The sequence below is a fragment of the Phycodurus eques genome, chromosome 11 (genome assembly GCF_024500275.1).
Source record: "Phycodurus eques isolate BA_2022a chromosome 11, UOR_Pequ_1.1, whole genome shotgun sequence".
Classification (NCBI taxonomy): domain Eukaryota; kingdom Metazoa; phylum Chordata; class Actinopteri; order Syngnathiformes; family Syngnathidae; genus Phycodurus; species Phycodurus eques.
Window position 1 is genome coordinate 20,975,613 of NC_084535.1, and position 27,757 is coordinate 21,003,369.

The window sequence follows — 27,757 nt, forward strand, 5'->3', positions numbered from 1 at the left end:
ATGGTTGTTTGTCTATATGTGCCCTGCTATTGGCGACCAGTCCAGGGGTTACCAAGCCTCTTGCCCAAAATCAGTCTTGGTAGTGCCAGCTCACTCATGACCCTAATGAAGTGGAATAGAAAAAGAATGCATGGATGGCCACTCGGAGCCAGGATCTTTTAAAAAATATTGCAGGCGGCATTTCAGTAACTGAAATTGTTCCCACAATTGCAGCTTCAAGAGCAACATAATGTATTTTTCAGGTTGAAATAGTGGGGAGCGTTTGTTCCACATATAGAGAACATATAAAAAAGACATAGACAAAGACAAACACATAAAAAAGCATTACTTCATTTTTTTTTGAACAACTAGAAAGTGAAAAAATAATGCACACGGAAAATTACTTGAAAATGCAATAAGTTGAAAGCCCTCTGAAAACAAAGAAGAGAACTTACATATACAAAGGCATCCAAGCGGAATAATTAGATGCATTTTCCTCCTCTTGGACAACCCCAATTCCAATTAAGTTGGGACGTTGTGTTAAACATAAATAAAAACAGAATACAATGATTTGCAAATCATGTTCGACCGATATTTAATTGAATACACGACAAAGACAAGATATGTAATCTTCAAATTGATAAACTTTATTGTTTTTAGCAAATAATAATGAACTTATCATTTTATGGCTGCAACACGTTCCAAAAAAGCTGGGACAGGGTCATGTTTACCACTGTGTTACATCACCTTTTCTTTTAACAACATTCAATAAATGTTTGGGAACTGAGGACACTAATTGTTGAAGCTTTGTAGGTGGAATTCTTTCCCATTTTTGCTTGATGTACAGCTTCACCTGTTCAACAGTCCGGGGTCTCCGTTGTCGTATTTTACGCTTCATAATGCGCCACACATTTTCAATGGGAGACCGGTCTGGACTGCAGGCAGGCCAGTCTAGTACCCGCACTCTTTTACTACGAAGCCACACTGTTGTAACACGTGCAGAATGTGGTTTGGCATTGTCTTGCTGAAATAAGCAGGAGTGTCCATGAAAAAGACGTTGCTTGGATGGCAGCATATTTTTCTCCAAAACCTGTATGTACCCTTCAGCATTAATGGTGCCTTCACAGATGTGCAAGTTACCCATGCCTTTGGCACTAACACAGCCCCATACCATCACAGATGCTGGCTTCTGAACTTTGCATCGATAACAGTCCGGATGGTTCTTTTCCTCTTTGGCCCGGAGGACACGACGGCCACAATTTCCAAAAACAATTTGAAATGTGGACTCGTCGGACCACAGAACACTTTTCCATTTTTCATCACTCAATCTTAGAAGAGCTCGGGTCCAGAGAAGCGTTTCTGGGTGTTGTTGATAAATGGCTTTTGCTTTGAATAGTAGAGTTTCAAGTTGTACTTATGGATGTAGCGCCGAACTGTATTTATTGACATTGGTTGACAGTGTTCTGAGCCCATGTGGTGATATCCTTTACACATTGATGTCGGTTTTTGATGCCGCCTGAGGGATCGAAGGTCACGGGCATTCAATGTTGATTTTCGGCCTTGCCGCTTTCATGCAGTGATTTCTCCTAATTCTCTGAACCTTTTGATGATATTATGGACCGTAGTTGATGAAATCCCTAAATTCCTTGCAATTGTACATTGAGGAACATTGTCCTTAAACTGTTTGACTATTTTCTCACGCACTTGTTCACAAAGAGGTGAACCTCACCCCGTCTTTGCTTTTGAATGACTGAGCAATTCAGGGAAGCTCCTTTTATACCCAATCATGGCACCCAACTGTTCCCAATTAGCCTGTTCACCTGTGGGATGTTCCAAACAGGTGTTTGATGAGCATTCCTAAACTTTCTCAGTCTTTTTTGCCACCTGTCCCAGCTTTTTTGGAATGTGTTGCAGCCATAAAATTCTAAGTTAATGATTATTTGCTAAAAACAATAAAGTTTATCAGTTTGAACATTAAATATCTTGTCTTTGTAGTGCATTCAATTAAATATAGGTTGAACATGATTTGCAAATCATTGTATTCTGTTTATACCTATGTTTAACACAATGTCTGAACTTCATTGGAATTGGGTTTGTAGTACAAAACTAGTTTGTCTCGTTTGTGACAGCTGAAATCAAACATTAGTATTCAGAGTATATGAGGCTCAGCCTTAACGTTTAACCACTCCTGAGCATGTATGCACACACACTGCTGGACTGCAGTGGAAATGTAATAAGGTGCATAACTAGACTGTGCTTTGAGAACATGTATTCAAAGTACTTGTAGTAGCTCATCAGCAGTCAAACCAGGACCACTAAGCCAAATAACAACCGTGCGCTGGGATCATCTCCAAATGCGTGTCAGCCTTTTATTCTTATGTTTCCAAGCCTTCTTTTCATCCTTGATTCCACAAGGTAGAAGAGCTCGAGTCCTTTGAGAATGACCTTAGAGAAGGGGAGGCCAGGGAGCAGCTACAGAGAAACCAGGGAAGGAGGTTTAAGTATGATAAGGTTGAACTCAAGGGTGCCCCAGTGAGAAGAGGGAAAGCGCTTCAAAGCAGTTTCCATTGCTGTGGCTCGGAGGCTCTGGACCTGGGGGCCCGGGCATGACACGGGTGTTATGGTGCAGAGCAAAAAAGCAGGAAATAGAAAATGGAAATTGAGGCGAAGAAAGGGATGTAGGGGGGAGTAAAACAATTTGTTCGACTATTGTTTAATTATTTAAAAAAAAAAAAAAACAGTGGTTATGGAACAAAACATGCTTGCAATCTCTCAACGTTATTTAAACGTGAAGACAATTTATAATTTTCAAACATATTTCAGCAAGAAACATGAAGTAGATGCACATGATTTGCTTTTGCGGGCCACATAAAATGATGATGATGACGGGCCTTAAATTTGACACCTGTGAAATGGGTGAAAGGCAAAATCCTTGCTTCAACTTTTTTATCTGTCTCTCCCAGTGGAAGTTTACTATAAAACTGTCACGTGAAACAAAAGAGAATTAAACCTATATTTATTCATTGATTTCATCTGACAAAAATTCCGGTTTACTTAACGCTAGATTATAATGTGAAATGCCATCGACATGCTGATCATTAACATAGATATTAACTGTAATTATAAAACAACTGCAAACAAAGCATCCAACAATACAGGCATATGTTCTCTGCTCTGTGGGAAAAATATTTTTTACTTTTGGGGACTACATTATTATCTGACTCTTAATGTTGCTGGGAATTATGCTGCATATCTTCCAGTGGACCTCACTGCTGCCCGCATTTGGACTTACTGTAAAAACCCATTTTAAAAAATGATCGCTTGAAAATCTTTGGTGTTATGATTGCAAAGGGGGAACCATGAAATAGCAGGGGTTCACTCTACTTGAAATTCTGGTTTTACAAAGATAACAGAAGCTGGCAAGTAGCCGAAGCTGTTTTACTTGCTGTTTTACACCTGGTGACAAAGCATCAGGGGAAAGATGGTTTTCATCAAGGATGCTTCAAAAACACTGACTAGAAAACTACCATTGAGCTTTATCGTTTTAACAGATTCAACAACCTGAGCTAAGTCATTTTAAGAAAGCCACAACCAGAGCTAAGAGCGCAACATAAGAATTTCAACAAAAATGTTGCCTCACTAGACTTTCTTTGGTGTGTTTTCTTTTTTACAACATTGTCACATTCAACATTTTTTTTTTTTTGTGGAAAATATTAATCATTGTGGGTACATTTCAACTCAACCCATCATTTTAATTGCACCGGTTTATTTTGAACACCGTTTGTCATGTTATGTTGTCATATCAATTACAACAAAAGTTGTATTAATTTAGCAGACGTGCGATGTTAAAACTGAATCTCGACTTAACATTTAATGATCTTTTTTTTCTAGATGCGGAACACTCGAGGTGTGTCTGTGTGGCCAGTCGGGTTTGTGGGTGGCAGAGCATATGAGCGCCCACTAGTGTCAGGGGGCAGAGTTGTAGGCTGGTACACTGGCTGGAGACCAGACCGTACCTTTGCCACTGACATGGCAGGTAAGAGGTTAAGACATTTTCTTTTTCATTTTCATGATTGTCTGGTAATAACAATGATAGATTTATGCAATTTACCCTGATTAAAGAGCTTTATTAGCAGACCGTTTTGATGGCAATCAGCCTTATAATGAGGTCTTAACCGTTGCCATGTTGACCCAGGATCACCTACTTTAGACGTCAATAATATTGGTGGACTACTACAGCTCATGTTGTGATAGCATTAGCGTCTGTGCTAATTTTACCTTTCAGATGTTTGAGCAGTGTGTGTGAACACTCAAATTACCACACTGTTTATTCCAAATGGTAGCACATACATAAATTAGCTTCCACTTATAATAATTTCCAATAATTCTTTCCTGGTGGAAATTTTATTTTGGTTTACTTTTCTAAACAGCAGTTCGAAATGTATGTACCACGCGCGCCAACTGTCAATTGGACACCTCTGCCCGATCATCAACGGGGATAGAGCGGCGAGTACCGCCTCCCCCCCCTCCCCACCGCAGAATGCCGCTTCCCATATCGCCCATGTCAGAAATCGCTACTGATAGTGGAACTTAGTCAAACACTTAAATTCTAACAAATTCTGGTCAAATTCTTCTGAACCTGAGTTTTGACAATCATAGCTATTCTCCAGATGACTACAGTTCAATTGAGGTGTTGTCTCACTGTCTAAAACGGATAAATAAACTGGTAATTGTTTATAGATAATTGTTTTTGGCAGTAAAGACCAAGTCTGAAACCTTGGTGTACTGATAGATTCCGACCTAACTTTTAGCAGTCATATCAAACCAAAGGCCTTCTACATATCCAGAGTGAAGGCTTGCATGTACCAAGCATGACAAGGAGAAGTTCTTCCATGCTTTATCTCACATAGGCTTGACTATTGTAATGGTCTTCTGACTGGACTCATTCACACAAGTACAAACACAGAAGAAATAGGGCAAGAAATGTCAAGACATACACAATCGCATTCACAAATCATTCATTCATAAGGCGACTGTCAGAGCTAATGTGCAAAAGAGAGAAGGGCTTACAGTAAAGTGCTAGAGCCTGTATGTAAAGTGCTATGAACCCTAACCCTAAAATAAACTAACCGTCCCTCACAGGAAATTCGTCTTGAGCGCATCGTGCAGCATGGTGTCATTGCATTGCGGAGCGATAATCAAAACACCCGATAATCTGGCTTTAGTGGACTTTGATAGGAAGGAGGGACAATGTACTTTTGCAAGATTCAAATTTGAACAGATTGGAAGTTCACCAGCATCCCAGAAAGACATTCTGGTCAACTAGGAGGTTCCACTGAACTTCATCTAAAAATCAGTATTTCGCCCTCACATGTACTTTCTGTTGGTACCCAGGAACAAAAGCATAATTAGCATTCATTGCATGATTGCTTTCAAAACACATATGTACACAGAGGCAATTGCACTGCGGCCGACCACACATGCACTCACATTATCTCAGATATGCACATGTCTGCCCCTGGGATTGTTAATTAAACCCTCCTAACAAGAGTGAGCATTTCTTTTTCCATTCTACTACCTTGCCCCACCACAACATTCTCTGCCAGTCTGCTCATCTCTTTTGCCTAATCTCCTTTTACATACTCTCATACATACACACACAACCCAATTATCATCCTTATACTTACACTGCTCTAAATAAATTCACCGTCCCTAGATTCACTGCAGTGGCATCATAATAGAGCATTTATTTTTGCTTAAATTGCGCAAGAACAACAAAGGATGTGCTGAGCCAGTGGACCAAACTTTATTCACTTTTGAATGATTATTCATAAGAATGACAATGGGGTGACTGTAGACCCCTGAGTGGGTGCCAGTGCTTGTCGTAATAGTTTTGTGTTGCACAGTGTTGCATTGTTATCACAGCACTAAAGCTGCACGTCTACAATGTGACCTCATTGAGCTGTACACAAAGGAGGCAGGACCGATTTTGTGTGTGCATGTTGTCAGTGTGTGTGTCTGTATAATGCATATGAACGCACGCGTGCACACTCAATTTCATCATGAATCTTTTTTGAACGACACGCCTGCCAGCACTTGAATTGATGCGAGCAGACTTGCGTACATGTTCCAGAGAACTGACAAGTGTGCGATTGTCAAAGCGCACATCGGAGCAGTATCTCTGCAAAAGGGGCCAACAGTGCCTCTGTGCACACACAGCAAACAACAAAACACACACAAACACAACATGATGACGCTGAAGTGGCGCTCGCTGCCTGAGCAGTGGTCGCTGAGAAGGGGACACGAAAGCATTTAACCTCGAGTGACCTTGTCGCTGAGATGCTGCCTGTGAGGTGATGAGATGCGAGGAGGATGGAGACTTTCTGCAGAAAAAGTTAGAACATCTTCTCACAGCTAAAAGCAGTGGAGTCTAGTCTCGCTGTGTAATAAACTAATAAAGCATAGTTTATGTGGGGTCTAGTATAAAACCTCTAGTGTTGTGTCCTTGTCAGCTTTCTTGTTAGTGCTTGAGAGACAACCCTAAAGCAATTATCCACAAACATCATACATTTTTGTCTTAAGTTAAAGGATGAATTATATTTATTTCCAAATGTCAAAATTACAATATGTTGGAATTCTTTAGCAGCACTCTACCAGCCATGCGTACATGGCTGACAACTAAATTAGGGCTGAACAATGTGGGAAAATATTCTTGTGTATAATATGCTGTCAAGTATACTACGCACACCCCCCAAAATTGACCCGTAAATCAAGAAAACCCTTCTACCTATGTATATTGCGCACCATCCATTTGCTGCTTTCCACACTCTAAACATGAAGTGTCCGTATTTTATTAGGGTTTTCAAATAAATATTCTGCTCTGTATATTTAAATATTTGTTCAACCTGTATAAACTACCCTTGAGTCAAATTGAGTCAGTTCTATCGAGCAGTGTCTCCAGATGACTACAGTTCAATTTTGAGGTGTTGTGTCACTGTCTAAAACAAATAAATAATTGGATGAACCAAAGCTTTCTTCATTTAAACCACAACAAAATTGAGATAATTGTTTCAGGCAGTAAGGAAAAGAGGATTGTTGTTAGTAAATACATGGAGTCATTCTCTTTAAAAAACAAAGACCAAGTCTGAAACCTTGGTGTACTGATAGATTCCGACCTAACTTTTAGCAGTCATATCAAACCAAAGGCCTTCTACATATCCAGAGTGAAGGCTTGCATGTACCAAGCATGACAAGGAGAAGTTCTTCCATGCTTTATCGCACATAGGCTTGACTATTGTAATGGTCTTCTGACTGGAATCATTCACACAAGTACAAACACAGAAAAAATAGAGTAAGAAAAGTCAAGACATGCACAAACGCATTCACAAATCATTCATTCAGAAGGCGACTGTCAGAGCTAATGTGCAAAAGAGAGAAGGGCTTACAGTAAAGTGCTGGTGCCTATATATAAAGTGCTATGAACCCTAACCCTTTTATCTTAAGTAGACTTGACTATTGTAATGGTGTTCTAACTGGAGTCCCCAAAAAGAGTCTTAAACAGCTGCAGCTTGGGTTCTGACCAGAACAAAGAGATGAGAACACATTACTCCAGTTCTAAAGTCCCAGTCAGCTATAGAATAGACTTTAAAGTTCTGCTAATGGTCTATAAATCAATAAAGTCAGTTCAGTTTAGTTCAGGTCTTGAAGACATAAAAGACATGCTAATGGAATAAAAACCCAGTTGGGGTTTGAGTTAAAAAAAACAAAAAAAAAAACATGGTGAAGCAGGGATACAGATCCTCCATTCCGCTAACAGCCGAACAGGACAAAAAGGAAAAAAAAATGCCATTAATCCCTTAAAAAAGTTTTTTTTTAATTAAGAAAAATAGTATTGTAATTCAAAATAGTGTGGAAATATAACAACATAATAAAGCATAATAGAAGCAACAAATGGTTTGTTAAAATCAATTAATGGTAAGTCTGACTTCAACATAGATAAAATTGGAATCATACAAAAATATCAATATCTTTTAGCCATTATATGTTGAATTCTGCTGAATTTAAATAATAATGAAGCATGTTTCACCTTTTTAAGTCAATACCAACACCATGCGCTTCACCTGACCATCTTGCCATAGCGTTGTGTCATATGGCGATCGAGTACTTCTCTCCAGGTCAATGGCTACCGGAGAAGCTCAGACAACAAATAAAATAATACAGAACACCCTGCGTGACTTCCCTTGAGCCTGTACATTATACGCTGTGATAATTGACACGCCTGCCAGCTGTGCTTCGCTAGTTTTAGTAGTATTGACTTATCATGACCAGTTCATATGTAAATAATTGTTCAACTGCTTCATTAAACTTTCAAAAGCAATTTCAAAGCATAGGTAAACATTTTCTCCATAATGGAATTGGAGCATTGCCACATCCACCACTCACTAAAAGTTTGGGATATCCAGCTTTTGGGTGAAATTTCAGGATTTACCTAAAATGCACTATAACCTTTACAGGTGAACTTAGTTTGACCTCTAAAATTTTGAATGCAGATCCAACTGTTCAGTGTTTGAATCGTTTTCTTACAAATTGTTTTTCTATTCTCTTTCTGTAATTATTAGTCATTTTAACAGTCCTCCTCATCATGCTTTTCACATTTTGACATCACGAGGCCACGATGACACCGAACAATTGAGCAACAGTACCTCGCCACTGGCTTCAAACAAGATCTTCTCAGGGAGAAGGGGCCACTGAGCTTAGAGTGTCACAAAGTGTCATCAGCATGTTGCAACAAAGATACGGAGAAACTGGAAGAGTCACAGAAAGGCCATACAATATGACTTTCTGTGACTCTTCCACTCTGAATTTGCCACAATGTCTTTGACCTTTCAGCTCCTTGTTGGAGAACAGCAAACTGTGCGAAAACTGCGCAAACATTGAAGAATCGGACGTGCATTCTAAGGTTCAGAGTTTAAATTCACCTGTTAAGGTTATAGTGCATTTTAGGTTCATCCTGAAATAGGTGGGAAGTGTACTTGTACTTCGTTACTGTACTTAAGTTGATTTTTCAGGTCTCTTTAATTGATATTTTTTTTCTGGTGGTTACTTTTACTCGTTACTTTTTAAACAAGTGTCTGTACTTCCTACTTCTTACATTAAAAAAAAATAGCTCGTTATTTTTAAAACCTTCTAAAGTTAGCGACGAAAACAGAAACCGGAAACCGAGCGCATTTAATCATAGACATCGTTGATGCGACAATGCCCTTGTGAGCCGCGTGCCTCTGGTGACACTAAGCTAGTGGGGGCAAAGTGCCTGTCCATGTAGCTAAGCTACACACACACACACACACACACACACACACACACACACACACACATACATTAGTTTAGTTCCGTTTCTCAGCTAAATGTTCGGAAAAGAGGATGCTTTGCCCACATATACCTGCTGAAGTTGGTATACCTACCTACTGTCTTGTCTGCTTTTCTTTTTTTGGCATATGTGTGGGCAACAACAGAATGTACAGTGCAGGGTTTTTTTTTTTTTATATATATATTACAGTTGACCTGGCATAAAACTGAGAAAACCTAACCTATGGGGGATGATATGCTGAAAGTATTTGGATGGCCACAGTTTCTCTCTGTGAGATGCATGCTGACTCATATCTCAGAGGACTGCTATCTGCAAGCCCTATGTTTCATTAATTCAACATCACCGCAGTCAACAACATTCTGCTCAGACAGGAGGAGAGGGAAATGAGAGGTGGTCAGAAGGCTGAATTGCTCAAGGTGAATTCCCCAACTAAAGCCTTGATTGCCAAGTTGTGCTCCCCGCTAATAATTTGCATAAACAATTATTCTGTAATGATGTATAGACCTTGCATTCAGACTGCAGTAGGTTCTGAAAAGATTTGATCCCTCAGAGCAATTCTGTTCGGCTAACTACACCCACACTTTCATTTGTCACGTTGGCATTTGTGTCCATGTCATTATCACCGTAATGGGAATCTTATTTTAATTCACGTTGGTGAATGCACGCCCTTTATCATTCAATTATGTGGATGTCAGACACCATGGTCATCAAATAATACAGAAGTATTACCAAGGGTATTATTATTATTATTCAATGTGAAATTTGAACATCTGAATTTTCATTGTGAATTTCACCTCACGGTTAACAAGGGTAACAATGGAGCTAATGTACATAATGTATGTATTCTACATAATGCTGGCGTCGGGCAGAATTCTCACATTTCTCACAAAATGTCTCACAAAACATTCTCAGAAAATAACATATTTGTTGAGCCATTAACATCACATCATCAAGGAGAGCAAGGCATTTCCAACACTTTAGATTATTACTTTAATGAAGAAGTATTGTTTGAATATTTTCACATGATCAACGTGCATTGTACGTCGTGCGGTCCCGTTGTGCACTGTTTTCGGCTTTTTTGGCCGTGACATGAGAGTTGGCGCTAAAAAGTAAAGTGAAACGAGAGGAACAACTAAATGGGACAGTAGAATTTGAATCAATCTTTCTGTATGTGTGTAACTTGCCAACGGACTTGCCTCCGTTGCCAACTAACTTGCCAACGGAGGAAATATCAGCTGCTAGAAAACTACAGTTGCTGGTTTACTTTCAAACTCAGCTCGAAGCAAGCGTGAGTGACGTCACGCTGTGATCGCGACATCTATGATCCCTATTGGTCAATAGAGGCTTCAATCTGGTTCCTCTCTCATCTACTAAAAACTTCAAACAACGTGCAACAAGAGGGTATAATAATAATAATAATGATGATACATTTTATTTCAAGCCCTTTTCAAAAAACCCTTGGACAGAGTCTCCAGGATTAGGAAGTCACACCAACACACACAAAATGAACTACACTATACAGCAGAATAAAGACCACAAGACAAATTAATTAGCAATTGAATCATCCATCCATTAATTTTTGATCCTGCTTGTCCTCATTAGGTTACACGTTGCGGATGAGATAGAGCCCATCAAAGGTGACATAGGGCGAGAGGCAGGTTACACTCTAGACTGATCAGGCCAATCTCAGGGCACGTATACACTAACAACTTCTCACACTCATATTCACACTGATGAGCAATTGAGTCTTCAATTAGCCCAATTCAGCTTTTTGGGGAATGTGAGAGGAAGACAGAATACCAGGAGAAAACCTACACAAGCACAAGGGGGAACATTTGAATTCCTCAGTCAGGATTCAAACCGAGAACAGAACTGTGACGAAGACATGTCAACCACGAATCCATCATGCTGCAGTTGACAGTCAAAAATTGAAACGAGAGAAGAGCTGGTTGACCTTGCCACTTAATTACCGTACATAATAGAGTTTGAGCAACAACAACAACAACAACAAAAAAGCGGTAGTAACTAAGGGCAAGAGATAATATATTAAAAATATGTAGACGCTTGAAAATGGACAGTCACGAAGAAGACATACTCTCTGGAGTATTGTTCAACTCCCCAAACAACAAGCAAGCTATAAACAAGTCGATTTCAGTGAGCTGCGAGCCAATTAGCTGCATTAGCTTTCATCGAGGTCTGACGCTTACAGATTTCTATATGTTCAAAACAACCAGAGTCCTTTTGAATTTTAAGAGCTCCGGTCAATAAAAATGACTTAATATGCTTAGAAATGTTGTGGAAAACACAAACTAACTACAGGCTGAGGCAGAGAGAATAGTGTCATCATCCAAGCAGAGGGTAACAATGGTCCTCATTCACAACCATGCTTCAGGCCAAATTTGTCAATAATTTGAATAATAATAATGAATAACTCTTCAGTAAATCCATGTATATTTTTTTTCTTGGAAATCTTCTGACAACGAATAATAAGTATTCAGCAACCATTTCTGTAATCATAAAAAAAAACAAAAAACAATACATATATATATTTATATATATATATTGTATTATCATTATTAATTCACACATTTTTGGAAGAAAATCCAGGATATGGCTGTGACATTTTGACGTAGTTGGAAGATCGTAGGGGAATTGGGCATTGGCATCGGTAGGAAGTGTACTTGTACATTGTTACTGTACTTAAGTAGTACTTCAGGTCTCTGTAATTGAGTATTTTTCTGGCGACGTTTTACTTTTCCTCCTTACTTTTTAAACACAAGCATCTGCACTTTTTTACTCCTTACTTTTTAAAAAACGAGCTCGTTACTTTTAAAACCTTTTACAGTTAGCGTAACGTACATGTAATGTAAAAAGCAGAACGCCGAAATAACGGAAACTGAGCGCATTTGATCATAGGTACGACAATACCCTGCGGCCGCATGCCTACAATGACGCTAAGATAGTGGGGCAAAGTGTTGGCGCATTCCATGTAGCTTACGCTAGTGGGGGCAAAGTGTCGGTGCATTTCATGTTTGTGGACGGCACGGTCTGAAACCACCCCCACCCTCCCTCTTTCCCGTTTGGCAGTGGGCATCTGAATGTGTTTGAAAAAAAAAAAAATTTAGCTTTTTTTTTTTTTTTTTTTTAATATTCATGTTGTCCTGTATACAACTTTACTGCGATTGGCTGGTGACCAGAGGACTCTGCATCATTTTCACAATAATCAAAAAGAAAAACAAAAAAACAAAACAAATTGTATCAGCATTACCTTTCATTGCACAGTGACTCTCCGTGCTGTCTTTTTATGTTGTTATGTCTCAAAAGTATTCTCTGTTGTCATACGAGCAGCACCGGCGACAAATTCCTTGTGCGTTTTCGACATACTTGGCGAGTGAAGAGCGGCACGGTGGACGACTGTTTAGCACAACTGCCTCACAGTTCCGAGGACCGGGGTTTAAATCCCGGCCCCTCCTGTGTGGAGTTTGCATGTTCTCCCTGTGCCTGCGTGGGTTTTCTCCGGGTACTCCGGTTTGCTCCCAAAAACATGCATGGTAGGTTGATTGAAGACTCTAAATTGCCTGTAGGCGTTGTTTGTTTCTATGTGCCCTGCGATTGTTCAGGGTGTACCCCGCCTCTCACCCAGAGTCAGCCGAGATAGGCTCCATCATACCCACGACCCGAGTGAGGATAAGCGGTGCGGAAAATGAATGAATGAATGAATGTATTGTACCTAACTTTCGTTCAATAATACAAACAAATGCTCTTCTTTTCAGTTAAATCTAACAGTTTTTATTTTTGTTTATTTTGTCCATATGTAGAAACTATGCGCAGTAAATCCTAATGGCACTGCGCCGTCGGCCAGAAACAAAGGCTAAAAATTGTGAAATACTTTGTAATTATTCTTTGAAGTAAATGCAGCGTGACAGCATTGCAGCTCTTGTCAGAATAAAATAAGTCATATATTATTCTTTGATTCATTGTGATTCAAATCCCAAAATTCTCATTGGGCGTTTCGTAACCCCTAACGCCAACCCCCGAATGACTCATTTATTGTAATTCAATATTATAATAAACTGTACAACTGAAATATGTACCCATTTGCAAAAATAACACATAGTAATTTTGCAACATTTCATCGCTATTTGTCTCACATTAAACAAACAGCAGACATGAGCGTCTTCACTGTATTTTGCAGAGCATTCATATGAGCAATTAACAGATCAATTGTGTTCTACTAGAATATTTTATGATTCCAAAGTAATTTGAAAAGTCAAATAATCAGTCCCCCCACAGTCCTCTCAACATTATTGCAGACCATCCATTATAAAGCTCTATTATAGCTCACCTCTGTATTGTCATCCGTCTTCTAAAGCTTTCCAAACGGTTTCATCTCCATAACGCAATTACCGCCGGGGAATTGCACACCCCTGTGGTAAATTAATTTCTTATCAGCCATATCATAGTCATTAGACACACGGATGCATGCTATCATTACCTGGTGTGATTATAATAACTTCATAATAGGCTTATAATGCATGCTGGCTAACGTCTTCACGCCTCCCTCTGCCCTTATTCCACCTTGTCTTTCTCTCTCGCCCTCCCCCTTTCCTCCAGGTTTCGCTGTGAACCTCCAGGTGATCCTGGCGAATCCAAGGGCACAGTTCAAGAGACGGGGATCCCAGCCAGGAATGCAGGAGTCCGACTTCCTCAAGCAGATCACAAAAGTGACGGAGTTGGAGCCCAAGGCCAACAACTGCACGCGGGTTAGTGGGAGGGCCCTGCTGGTTGTATCGAGAGTGAATGCGATGGAGCTTCATACTGAAGTTCAGTATCTGAACCTTCTATGGTTTTTAGTATGCAGACATCCATTGACCAATTTTCTACACTGCTGGTCCTCATTAGGGTGGAGATGTATAGATTTCTTTGCATTAGGTTGGAACTTTTCACTGTGAGGCAGCTATAATTAACTGGTACTTCTCTATCATCTAAAATAGAAAAGAAGCGAAATTTAAGAGATCACACCTTTGCTGCCGGTTTTAATTGGACAGGCAATGTATTTTTTTTCAGAGATTTCTTCTTTGTATCTTAAGTGTACAAAAAATGCAATCACTGTATTATAAAATGTAATAATGCAATGTAATAACAATAAATGATGACCTTAGATCATTTGACTAATGTGTAGCGGAAGATTGCTGACTAGAGTTCAGAGGTGAGTCTCTTCACATTACAATTCAAAAGAGCTTACTGAGCAATGTACGGTACATTCCATTCCTCTTTCATGGTTATTGTCGACATACTGTAGTCATATTGTACTGAGATGCCCGAACAGCAATGTTGTATTGCTACCACTTCATCATATTTCTTGTCTTCAGCATCACTGGTGGCAAAAAAAATAATAGAGGACTACTGTATAATGCACGACAGCAGTTTGAACGCGAGGATTTACATTTGAGGCATATATTTCTTTTTAAAAATGTTTGTTTGAACTCCGAATTGCACAACTTTGAGGGCATTTAAATGTAGAGGTTCCATTTTATGACATCTTGTTGAATCCAAAGTTCCACTCAGATTAGAATGGAAACACAGTGACAAAGCACATTCAGCTATACATAGTGTTGTGACATTCAGGGCAGCTTGCGCAGTCTGATGGGCAACACGGGGAGGACGACTTTCTTTGTCTGCTCACAAATCATATTCATGTTTGGAGTTTTTTTTTTTTTCTCAGCTTGACATGAAATCAGACTAAACCGTTGCTGTTTTAGGTCAATCCAGATCAGCAAAATTATCTGTATCAGCTAAATGCCAGAATAATGTGGCAATGATTGTTTTGAAAGCCATTTTTTTCGTTACTTCCTTCGAAGTCAGAAGTTGACATAGAGTAATTTCATTTCTTTGGAAGCCTCGGTGAGTTCATTAGAGACACCCTTGTGGATGTATTTGAACTAGGCACACCTGCAACACACTGCTCCTTTGTGTAACATCGCTGGAAAAACAAAAGAAATCAGCCAAGATATCAGAAAGAGAATTGTGGACATGCACAAGTCTGGTTCAACCTTGGGTGCAATTTCCAGATGTCTCAAGGTGCCACTTTTATCTGTTCAAACAGTCAGATGAGCGTGGTCTGAAATGTGCATATCAGCCCGAGAACAAAAGCAAAAGACCTTGTGAAGATGCTGCAACTTATCAGTATGTGTCATTATCCATTGTGAAATGAGTACTGTGCAAGCATGGGCTGAAAGGCCGCTCTGTCGGGAAGGAGCCATTACTCCAAAAGAAACATAAAGGAGGCAGATTACCAAAGACCTTAATTTTCGGAGACATGTCCTGCGGTCTGACGGAACTCAAAATTGAACGGCCATAATGCGCATTGCTAGGTTCGGAGGAAAAAGCTTGCAAGGCTGAGCACACCATAACTCATTTGAAATACAGGAGCGGCAGCATCATGTTGTGGGGTTCGTTTTGCTACAGGAGGGACAAAATAGACGGCGGCATGAGAAAAGAACATTTTGTGGAAATACTAAAACAACAGCTCAAGACATCAGCCAGGAAGTTCAAGCTTGGGCGCAAATGGGTCTTCCAAATGGACAATGTTCCAAAGCACACTGCCAAACTGGCTACAAAGTGACTTCAGGATAAGTAGAAGAAGTAGAAGTAAAGCCCTGATCTTAATCCCACTGCAAATTTATGGGCTGACCTGAAAAACAATTTATGGGCAAGGTGGCCTACAAACTTGGCTCAGTTACACCAGTTCTGTCCTTCCTGACAGAACGGGACAAAATTCCTGGCAACTGAGAAGCTTGTGGAAGGATATCCAAAAGGTTTGACCCAAGTCACAATGTTTAAAGGCGGCGGTTCTAAATACGACTGAAATGTATGTAAACGTCTGACTTTGATGAAAAATAGCCCCCCAAAAAATCCTTGTCTCATTATTCTGGCATTTAGCAACTGTAGATAATTTTGCTAATCCTAACTGGCCTAAAACAGGAAAAGTTAAGTCTGATTTCAATTTATACGGACATTTTATACTGCATCGTGTATGTATGCTTCTGCTTTCAACTCAATGACCTTTTTTCTCCCTAATCTCCTATCAAGCTATCTATCCATCCGTCCGTGTGCATGTGTGTGCGTATGTGTGTGTGAAGGAGAGACAAAAAAAAAGAAAGAAATGTCATTAACTTGCAGTGGATATTTTCTCCCCACTACTGTATTGACAGCATGAGTCATGCTTAAAGCCGGTGGCCTGTTCTAAACTTAGACACGCAGCTTGAATAGACTGGAAACGGTTTTATGTGACGCAGTCAATTGTAGTTCCTTGCGTAGACAGCTTAGATCGATGCTGTTCATCTTAAATCACCGCAGCCCCTTTTGGCACTTGGTTTTATGAAGCCACTCATCCTCTTGACAACCATCACAGAGGTGCCTTCAAAGACCTGCTGAGAAATGGATTCTATTACCCGCTTCCAAGGGAATCATCAACTAAAAGTATTACAGTCCACTGTTTCCAGGCTAAACAGATTTTACTTATTTGTCCCCCCCCCCCCCTGTTGTTTTGGCAGTGTTGGCAATTGTGATGTTTACCGAAGGAAATGAAATGTAGACCAAAAATGCATTGCAAACTTGCAGCTACTCCAATGAAACAAAGGTTCACATTTCAAGTTACTTTCATGTCACATAATAAACAATATTTATTCATCAAATGATCCTTTTATAAACTATCATTAATTAAAAAAAAACAAATAACATGTAGTTGGTTGTTTATTTGGGTACATTTTTGTCTCAATACATTTATTTTTTTTCATGTTTTGTTTTTTTTAAAATGCCAGTTGCACTTTTTTTTTAAAGATAATATTGATTCTTGCTGTTGAGTTTATTTTAACTCAACTCTCACATTTGTTACTGTAGCTTATGAATAGGCATAATAGCATTTCATATATTGTAATGGCTTAGTAAGGTCTGAATTTTTTTTGAAAGAAAAAAAAAAGCCCGTAATAAGACAGAATTGGTAGGAACACGCAAATACACATGTGACACTTTGAAAAAATTAAGTAACAGATGAGAAATTAACAATTTACTAACTCAAGTGAAAAAAATATGAAATTTCATTTTGACATCATGTGAAAAGCTGTGTAAAAATACCTAAGAGTGTAATTGCTATGTCATTTTTGAGCATTTTTGTAAAAAAAAAAAAAAAAAAAAAAAAAAAGACAACAAATTCAACAATAAGGAAAAGTCCAGTCGCCTTATTTCAACACGTGCCGTTTACCGTGACCTGGATAACTAAGAATCTACACACAAACCGAGGTGGGTAGAGTCGCCAGATATTCTCCTCAAGTCAGAGTACTGTTACGTTAGAATTACTGTATATGACTCAAGTAAAAGTAAAAAGTAGTCCTTGAGTAAGAAAGTACTCAGTGAAAAAAATTCCCCATTGTTCTAGTAATTAACATGACTTAATAATTAGATTATATAATATAGTAAGTCATTTTCGGAAGATATTCATATATTTATTCATTACCTTGTTGCAAATTTTGTTGCAAATCATGAAATTTTTAACCAAACATTTATTTCAACAGTATTATGTATCAGTGAGCGTGCACCATTCAGTTATGCGTCCTTTGTAAATGTAGACATAAAAATTGAAGTGCATCGGGAAAAAAAAAAAAAAAGAAAATGTTCCAACAAACCAACCTCGTTATAAGTGGAGCTTTTGACTGAAATTATGTAATATTCAATGTCTTAAAACATTTCTACAGGAGGTATTTATTTCAACACAATTGTAGTGTGACCATGGCACACCATTTTACATTTGTGTGCTCCTGAACCTTGGCATCAATGTCATTTAAGTGTTGGCAGTGCACCCTCCAGTGGACAAAATTAGCAAAAAAACCCCTTTACTTTTATTGAAAAATAGCAGTGAACGTGTTCTCCATCCCCACGGGCCGGATTGGACCCCCTGACGGGCCGGTTCTGGCCTGTGGGCCGTATGTTTGACACCCCTTATATAGAGTATTACTTTTTTACAGAGTGATAACCATATTCAGAATTGTACCTGTTTTTGATTATGTTGCCATTCAAAGTGAATATTCACAACGCTCGAATTAGTTTGGTTGTGTGTCGGTCTTAAATTATAAACGCATAATAACTATTTGTGCTTTGATTGGCCAAGGTCATAACTGACGTATGATTGTCGGGAAAGCTGGTAGCCACCCAAAAGTAGATTTTCATCTATTGCTCTCACTACATTGGTAACCATGTGATGATTCCATTTTCTACCATCAGACACTGGTCTCTCAGTCCCAGATTTTGGCTGCATAATTTACATTTTCCTCTTTTCGCAATGCATCTTGTGCCAATTGAATGATAATGGCATTCTTTGTGATCTGGTTTTGCATTAATATAGGCTTAATGTACGTATGAACCATTGAATAGCTGGGTAGCAAAGGTCAGAGAAAACCCCGCCCGCCCCCCCACACACAGACACGTTTTTATGTCGCTTCCGAGTCCTGTGATGTCATGATGTGGAGAATAATGAATATTGAATCATCTATGAGTGCTTTCAAGCGTGTTGAAACGTTTAAAACCTCAGGCCAGATCCAACTTAAGTCCATTGTAAAAAATAAAATAAAAATGCAGCAGTAGTTTTTATTTTATGTGGCGATGAAAGCACCACAATTGAAACTATTTGTCCTTATAGAGAGTGCGTACGTGTGTTTGTGTGTGGCATTGCAGTATCGCCCTCGAGGATTATTGGTTAAAGTCTCCTGCAGGGAACAGGATAAAGATTCAGACCTGCTGGCTCATCATTTCCAGTCGACCGCTGCTGCAGCTGCAGCTGCGGCTGACAGCTCTGTGTTGAAACTATCACCGCAATTATCAGCCCCATTACCTTTAATGGGGCTGATATGAATGCTGGCCTTTAACAGGCTGTGACATCATCAGTCATTTCACTGGCTGGGTTGAAGTTATGAGATTCATTTGAGAATGAAGAAATATGTCACGGATCGACATCATGACTCACTCAGTAAAGGCTCATTCCAGTCACAATATGACAGCACTCAGTCCATTAATTAGCCTCGGGTTGTGTTCACAGTCAAACACATCCGATTCTTCTCGTCAAATGGTCCGTGTTACTCAGTGTTTTTTGGTACAAGCGTCTGAACCCCAGAATACGGGTTGTATTTTCATGACCGGCGACGGCGGGCGGCGTCAACCCGCACAGCGGCGGGTTAGACCGGGTTCTGGTAAGCCAGCGTATTTAAAAGAGGCTGGATCTGTGCCGCCGTGGGAGCGAGCACAGCCCGTTTCGATCGATCGATGTTCGATCCCTTTGAATGTGGCGCACTCGCAGTCTCTCGTGGAAGCATCTCTGTGCGGACGAGAACAATGCAATCGGCGTGTGACTGGAGCTTTGTTACTGATCATGGCCGGTGTGGCAACAGACAATGTGAGCGGGTACCCTTATTAAATACAGAATGAGCAGGTGATAAACCTAGATACGCATCGATCTATGCATCATGTTTCTATCCCCACAGACGTCAGATTTGCCTGTGCCCTGATCAAAATGACCCAAAATTGCGTTAAGTCAGCTGCACCAAGATTTTTATTTTAAACCGACCTTCTGGCACCAAATTATCACTGCGCCGGGCGCATGTCAAAGGTCATGTTGGCGTAGACTGATCTGCTAAATTGGCAAAAACACCCAGCGAGCCTTCCGCTTGCACGCAAATAAGGACACGCCAGAATCTGTGCCCCACTGCAAAACGCGTCGTCTATGAAAACAGAGCCCAATACTGTATGTGCAATGAGCTCAACACTTGGAAGTTGATTAAAGGTGACCATGATCAAAAGCCCGAAAGCCTTTCGGGCTTTTGATAAATTGTGTTTTATTCGATTATTGTAGACTTAATGCATCTGTGGCAAGCAGCAGATGTGGTTAGTTTTATATATACATATCGATTGTATGCCGTTTGATCCATTTGTTTATTAGATTTATTGCAGGAGGACTCGTGTTGCTTTTGGCTTTTTTTGGAGGGGGGGTGCAAGACATGTAAGTAGAAATAAGATAAATTATGTAATTCCACAATTCTGATGCACCTTGTATACGTTTGTAAACAAATTGGAGACGTTTATAATCCCAATGTGTTATTTTATGCTAACACAATGCTCACAAATGATCAGTGGTGACAGACATTTGATGAACAATAGCACTCACCTGCAGTATTTAGCCATACTGTTTGGAAGATTGCTCTCTTCTAGCTTAGTGGCTTGTAAAATACTGAACATAAGTAGTACTTGGTCAATTAAGAGGAAAACAGACAAGCTAATTATAAACTAGCTCTGTTGTTCATAATAGCTATACATAAAAAAAGAAGCCACAGGCTGCTTGTCAATGTGTGTATCTGCCTCTTTGACAAAATTTGGGTACGACACATTTTGGGTACGACTAATCAAATAAGACACAGGTGTCAAACTGGTAGCCCGGGGGCCAAATCCGGCCTGCCACATCATTGTATGTGGCCCGCGAAAGCAAATCAAAATTGCTCAAAGTGTTCTGGTGTAATACCATTGAGATATTTGCAAGCATTTTTTTTTGGTTACCGATCCCCCTTTGAAAAGAAATGCAATAGTCGAAAAACAAGTTTTTCAAAACTGGTTATTCATCAATGTGTTGTGTATACTGTATGTAATTACAGTATATGAGGTAATCTTTCATTAGTATGGGTTCACAGTCGTAGCGGCCCTCCGAGGGAAGTCATAACTACGATGACAAAAATGGCTTTGACACCCGTGACTTAAGAAATTCCATTACATTGATACTTTTCAGTTATTTTGGTAATTTCCCAGTTTTTTTTGTCTTCACAAACTTCTAATTCTGATGAGGAGAAGTCTTTTTTTCCTTCCTATCTGGATGCTATTAAAGGGAAGAAACCACCCAGGTAAAGCTTTTTGTCTCCAAGTTGCCTCAGGGAAAGAAGAGAATTTAAAAAAGGAAAAGAAAAGCGAGAGCACGCAAAGCCATAGGAGAAAAAGTCAGCCAGTGCCAAATGTGAAAAAAGGAGCAGGATATTCCAGGGCAACACAAAGGTCACTCTGAGTGCAGGTGGACACAAACGCACGAACATACACACACGCGCACACACACAGTCGCCACAGCTCTTGGCACAGTTCTTAGTGGATGTTGCATTAGTCTCGTTACGTATGCAAAGTGGGCCAATTAGTGGCACAGTGGGTAGGAAGTGACATATTCCAAGTGAAGAAGCCACCACACACACTTGTGGTATTTGCAGCCTGCTGTAAATCAACCCCCTGTGAACCTCCGAGTACAAAGTGTTGCTTTGGAGTCGCAAATGTCATACACATCGCAATTATAAGTTAATTAGCTTTAGGGAGATAATAAATAAATGGGGTGCTAATATAATGACTAGGTGCTCTCGTTGAAAGCATCAATCTTTGCAGGTGTCAAAGTGTTTTCTCACCATTATCGTTGTAACATTGACTGCAAAATGTGTAAAAGAGCTGCAGCGATGGGTGTTGTTTTTGCTTGGAGACATTTCGTGATGTGTCAGAATGGAGAATCCCTCCTGGCACGTGCACCAGCAAGAAGCAAAACACAATGGAATATGAGTGCAGCGCTCGCCGAAAAACATTTTGAAGGGAAATGTAGTAGTAGTTAATTCTCCCCAAATCCTAATTTCAGACTAGCAGTTGGGTGCTTCGGGAGCACTGGCACATTTAGATGCACCCACTGCAGTCACTCAAGCAGATATTTGATCCACATCTTATTTTGACCCGGCAAAGCGCAGGTGAAGGCAAGCTATATGGAGTCGTCTTCTAAGAACAAATATCCAAACTGGGTCACTGGTTGGGAAACAGTTCATCCGCCTGCATGCAGGAAGCAAAGATTCAATTCCCATTCAGTGATTGTGTGAATATGAGTGTGAAAGGTCTGTCCCCATATGTCCCCTGCGATGGAGTGGCGACCAGTGCATGGCATAATAATCAGCATTTCACACAGTCACTGGGGAACGGCTTCAGCTCCCCACAACAGGATAAGTGGTACGCAAAATGGATGGAATGGAAATCCAAACTGGGCCACACGGGGAGTTAAAAAAAAAAAAAAAAAAAAAAAAAAATGTGTAACTTAAATCCAGCCAGAATTTGGTGACACTATCAAACTTCTAAATGCTATACAGGTGTTTTTTTGTGAATTTTAGGATACTTAATTGTAATGTAAATTCAAAAACAAGTTACACACATATAATTTAAAAAACAAAAGCATGTCGAGAACCTTACCTTTTGATGAGTACTTCCTACAATAAGTACTTTTTTGTATATAGTCATTTACATTTCCCTCTAAGGTTTATTATCACTGATATTTTTGTGGAAACATATACCCACAATTTTTTTTCTCTCTCTCACAAAATTATAAGAAAAACATGATAAACAATGAAAAGTAATTGCTGGGTGCTGGGACTCATACTTTTTACCCTTTGAGCCCTTTTTCCCTCAAGTTTTTAGGTTGAACTTCAAATTGTTTCTGCTAAAACAGTCAAGTGTCCACTGTCTAATATTGTATTTAACCAACCTGATAGGGCATGAGAGGTGCTGCAAAGAGAAATGTGAAACTACCCAAAGACAGGTGTGCCACGCTAGTAGTGTCATCATATTCCAAAATATTTGAGGCTGTAATTGTACCAAAAGTGCATCAGTCGAGTGTTGAGCAAAGGCCTATGTCCATGTGGGTGTGTTTAAAAAAAAAAAAAAAAAAATTCCCCCCAAAAAATGTCAGGTGTTATGTTGAAACTTCGAGGGGAAAAATGTCATTTTTGAATAAGGGTGCAAAAAAATAAAATAAAACTGGCAACAGATGTCAGGCCACTGCTAACTATATACTGTAGTTTTATAATAATATGTCATCTGCATTCAAACGTGATTTTTTGTTGTTGTTTTTTTTTTTTAGTAATTCAACTGCTTTTTTGTTACCTTTTTTCCCCCAGGTGCTGGTTTGGCATACGCGCACTGAGAAACCACACCTTGGAAATGAGTCTAAACATCCTAAGGACACAGTTGTCATTGAGGTGTGAGATATGAAGAGAAGTGTATTTAAAACCAGAATGGGCTTCTGGATTATGACCACATGGCTGGCAGCATAATGCTCGTTCTCCCCAATAAATAACAACCTAACACTGTGGAAGTGCATCAGTCGAGAACTGTCAACATGAACAGTGAGAGTCGGGCAGCACTGAACAATGTCCAACTATCTACTTTCAACGCCTGAAGGACACTTCAGGGTTGACAGAGGGGGCTGGAGTCAATCCCAGGTGACCTTGGTCACAGACTGATCACCTGTCCATTAAAGAGCAGCAATGGAAAATTTGAAACACCACCAATGACTGCAAACAAAAACATGCAAACTGTACATTTCTTCCCTACTTGGTTGTAAAATAAAAAATAAAAATAAAAAATCAGCATTGTGTTTAAGTCCAAATGTGATTTTTTTTTTGGTGATTTAAGCATGACTTGAGATGTGTAATACTGTGATGTAACCCTAAACAATCGAGACTTGTGGTCTGTTTAAAAGTACGTGCCAACATTGTCTGACATGACTACTGTAATATTCCGAGTTAATGATCATCAAAGATCTGAATGAATTCTCTTTTAGTTCTATTTGATAAATGTGAGTTTCGTCATCTGTACCAACCAAGACACAAAACATGTTTAGGAAGAGGACCATAAAGTGATAAGATCAGTTGATCAGTTAATTTGCATCTTGAAGCAATTAAAGCAAAATGCCATTCAGTATTTATACTCTGGATTCAGGCTCAACTAGTTTACGACCAAGAAGAACATAGTACAACGTTGAGAAGTTGAATTCAAGTACAGTACACTCTACTGGGCAACATTACTTTGCTAAATGCAACACTGGAATAGGAGTCAGAACATTCTGAGAGATTGTCAGTGAAGGATGTGAAATGTCAAATACCCACCCCTAATCAGAGGGGAGACGCGTTTTCTAGTAATGGAAGCAAAGGCAGAGGATGATTTCAGGTAGGAATTCTGTAAATTGCAAAGTAAAGTGGTGCATGCAATGAGCCTTGAGGGTCCCCTGAAGAGGTCATGGAATATACACATATGACTGCTTTACAAAGCAGCAAGAAGGGAAGTATTCAATACTCATATCTTGTATACTTTGATAACTTGGTTAGTCTTGTTAGCCACCGAGATAAACAGAAGCTGTGATCTTTTTACACCTCTACTTGTGAATGTAAAACAAACTAAATTGATTGTTTTGAAGCTTTATGACATGCACGAATATCCTTCCTGTTCAGTACATAATACACAGAAATCCAATTTCTTATCACCTTCAAGGTCTTACAGAAAAGAAAAATGAAGAAATTCTTCCAGATGTGGTGTCTTTATTCATAACAATGAATAAAAAGTTAATGTGGTAACAATTTAGTGATGCCTAAATTATTATTTGTAACGGCTGTTATTCCCCTCTAAATGAGGCCAACGTTAAACATAATGTGGGTGTGTGTACCCTCTCATTGTCAATGTTGTGTCATAGGATTTGACAGTTGTCCAAATAACAAGAAACCATCAATAATGCGGACAGACAGAAAAAGCTCAGCTCAATGGAGTACTGCAGTGAGAAGGCATCAAGTCACATCCCAAAGTACAATTGCCTACTACAAATACAGCATCACAGTATTGAACAACACAGGATAAAGTAGTATATAATAAAGAGAGCACAGTTACATCAAGGATCCAACATCCTTTATTGCAAATGTTCTGCTGGTAAACCAATACAAATGAAATGGAATTCCCAAAACACAAAATAGTAATCTCGTCTTTTATATTTTGTATTTTTGTTTTGTATTAGGCACCAAAAAAATGTAGATAAATGTAAAGAAACCTGGACGACATGTCGTGTTGATGTCTCATCCACACTAAGCACATACAGTACAGTTCGCTTAACAGTGAATATTTACTGCGCGGCCACGGGACCCTGTTAGGAGTGAATGTGATTTTCTGCATCGGTGTGGCAGTGAATCGTTTTTGTGTGTGTTTGCAGTTGTACTGTTGCTTTTACCCTCAGCATGAACTCAACAGCAATGATGGGACCCATCAAGCATTTTCATACAGGTCACCACTGTCTCATTGGTCATGCAGGTTTCTTTGCTTCACGCTAATAGTGCTTCTTTTGCACGACACACAACAACAAACAACAATAAAAATGGGATGGCAGAACACTAGGTTAAGATTCAACTATGGATTTTACATTGCATTTTTAGAGACTGGAGGAGGAGATTTGCTGGGTGTCCTACAGTTGAAAAGTAAATACACATTTCACTATTCTGTTCCCTGATGACAATCTTGGGAAACAGAACCACAGTACACTGAGATACAGTACCATATTTTCACGACCATGCGGCGCGCCTTGTGTGTGCGCCGAGTTCCAAAATCTCGAAATGTTGTTGTGTGACTTTGATGAGCGCTCCGCTTGACTGACTGGGAGCATTTCCTGCCGACACGCTGCTTATATAGCGGAAAGGCGGACGTGGCTGAGGACAGCATGCGGACGTTAAAGGGGGAAGGGTGCGCGTGAAGGAGGACGCTAAAGGCACGCCCGCAGTCGGTATATAGTTCCGGTATGTGCATCGGTTCGGCGAAGGACCCCCGAAAATGGCACCGACGAAGAGACACGCTTACGAAGCACAGTTTAAACTGCAAGCTATCAGTTACGTGGAGGAACTGTCATGGTCTGTGTTTTGGTTTGGGTTGTTTAGTTTTGTTCCATGTTTTCCTGTGTTCCATGTTTGTCGTGTGCTCATTAGGTTGTTGTGTCCACCTGTTCTCGTCTACTTTGTGTCGACCAATCAGCTCTCTCCAGCCACTCGTGTCTTGTCCAGGTGTTCCTTGTTGTCTCGTCAATTTGTTTGTATTTAGTTCCCTGGTTTCTTTCAGTTCTTGTCGGTTCATTGTTGTTGTCACATGTCATAGTCGTCAGTTGTCTTTATCATTGTGGTATGTCATTGTCAGGTGTCATTTTCCCTATCTATTCCTCGTCTTACTCGCGGGTCAGAGTTTGTTTCCAGTTATAGATATTCAAGTGGTTCTTTGTTACTTTGGTTTGATTATCTGTTGTGGGACTTCGTTCAGTTTTGCTTTAGCCAATATCCTTGTTTCCCCTTTCTGAAGATTAAATATTATTTTGAGACTCCCGCACTCCTGCCTTGCCTCCCTGCTTCCCTGCAATTGGGTCCACCATGTTCTTGCCTTGCGTTACTCGCCCTAACCATGTACGTGACAGAACATGGGAATCGAGCAGAATTCAAGATCAAGGAATCCATGGTTCGCAAGTGGAGGAAGCAGGAAAACGAGCTTCGCCAAGTCAAGAAGACGAAGCTGAGTTTCCGCGGAAACAAGGCGAGGTGGAAGAGCAACTGGAGCAATGGATTAATGAGCAGAGAACAGCCCAACCACATCACCAACATGGACGAGGTGCCGCTCACTTTCGACATCCCGGTGAACCACACTGTGGAGAAGGGGACCAGCACGGTAGCGATACGCACAACGGGGCGTATGTTTTAGCGTGCATGCATGCTACCGTATCTTTTACCATGCCTGCGCCTGTTAATACGGCGCGCCTTATGGTCGCGAAAATACGGTACTCTCTCTGCAGTATTTAAAGTGCACCGAGATGGATCGCTGTGATTCTGCGGTAGTTTAAATTGCCTTCAGGAATGCAGGAGCAGTCCCCAAACAAAATGAATGACTTAACTGGCTCAGAGCCCAGTGCTGAAATGACCCACACGCAGAGTTTTGTTATAGATGATATGGCATGACTGGTTCCAAGTCAACCCTTAGATCAGTCAGAAACTCCAAAATTGGATTGCTGAATAGACGATATGTTGTAATAATTTTTGGTTATGGGAATAACATTTATTTTATTTCTTTACTTTTACACAAGTGAAAAAGATCCGTCCTCCACATCACCTCATTTTCCCTGCATCTCCTCATCATGGTAACGCACAGGGGTGCCATTTGCACCTGCCTTTGAGACGTGCTTTTTAAAGATGAAAAATCAGCCATTGCAATTCATTTGCAATTCAGTTTGGTAATTCACATTGGATGTGCTAAATTAATGTAACCTATTTGCATATACTCCTCACAGAAAGCAGACGTAATCCTGGGTGCGCCCTGTTAGTGGATCAGTTTCCACGTCTGTTTGCATGAGCAATCAAGTTTACACCCATATTTGCATGTGCAAACCTTTAGTCAATCAGCCTCTCAGTGAGCAGTAGTAATGGACTACAATGCAAATACACCGGGTTTGGTGGGGACTTTTCGGTATACGGCCATAAACGAACTCAAACAAAATATGTTGAGCAATGACTCAGCATGGAT

General features: G+C 39.9%; 1 protein-coding gene across 2 annotated transcripts in view; it reads left to right on the forward strand.

Annotated features, from left to right (window-relative positions):
- The window catches only part of b3gat2 (beta-1,3-glucuronyltransferase 2 (glucuronosyltransferase S)), a 44,043-nt gene extending 20,229 nt beyond the window's left edge, over positions 1 to 23,814 (forward strand). The window contains exons 2-4 of one of the 2 annotated variants that reach the window (XM_061690320.1): positions 3,871 to 4,015; positions 13,961 to 14,109; positions 23,344 to 23,814. In XM_061690320.1, the coding sequence (XP_061546304.1) occupies positions 3,871 to 4,015; positions 13,961 to 14,109; positions 23,344 to 23,430 (381 nt within the window). In that variant the 3' untranslated portion in view covers positions 23,431 to 23,814. Of the gene's footprint in view, positions 1 to 3,870; positions 4,016 to 13,960; positions 14,985 to 23,343 lie in introns of those variants that run through there. The other variant, XM_061690319.1, reaches the window with a different exon arrangement.
- The last annotated feature ends 3,943 nt before the right edge of the window (positions 23,815 to 27,757 follow it).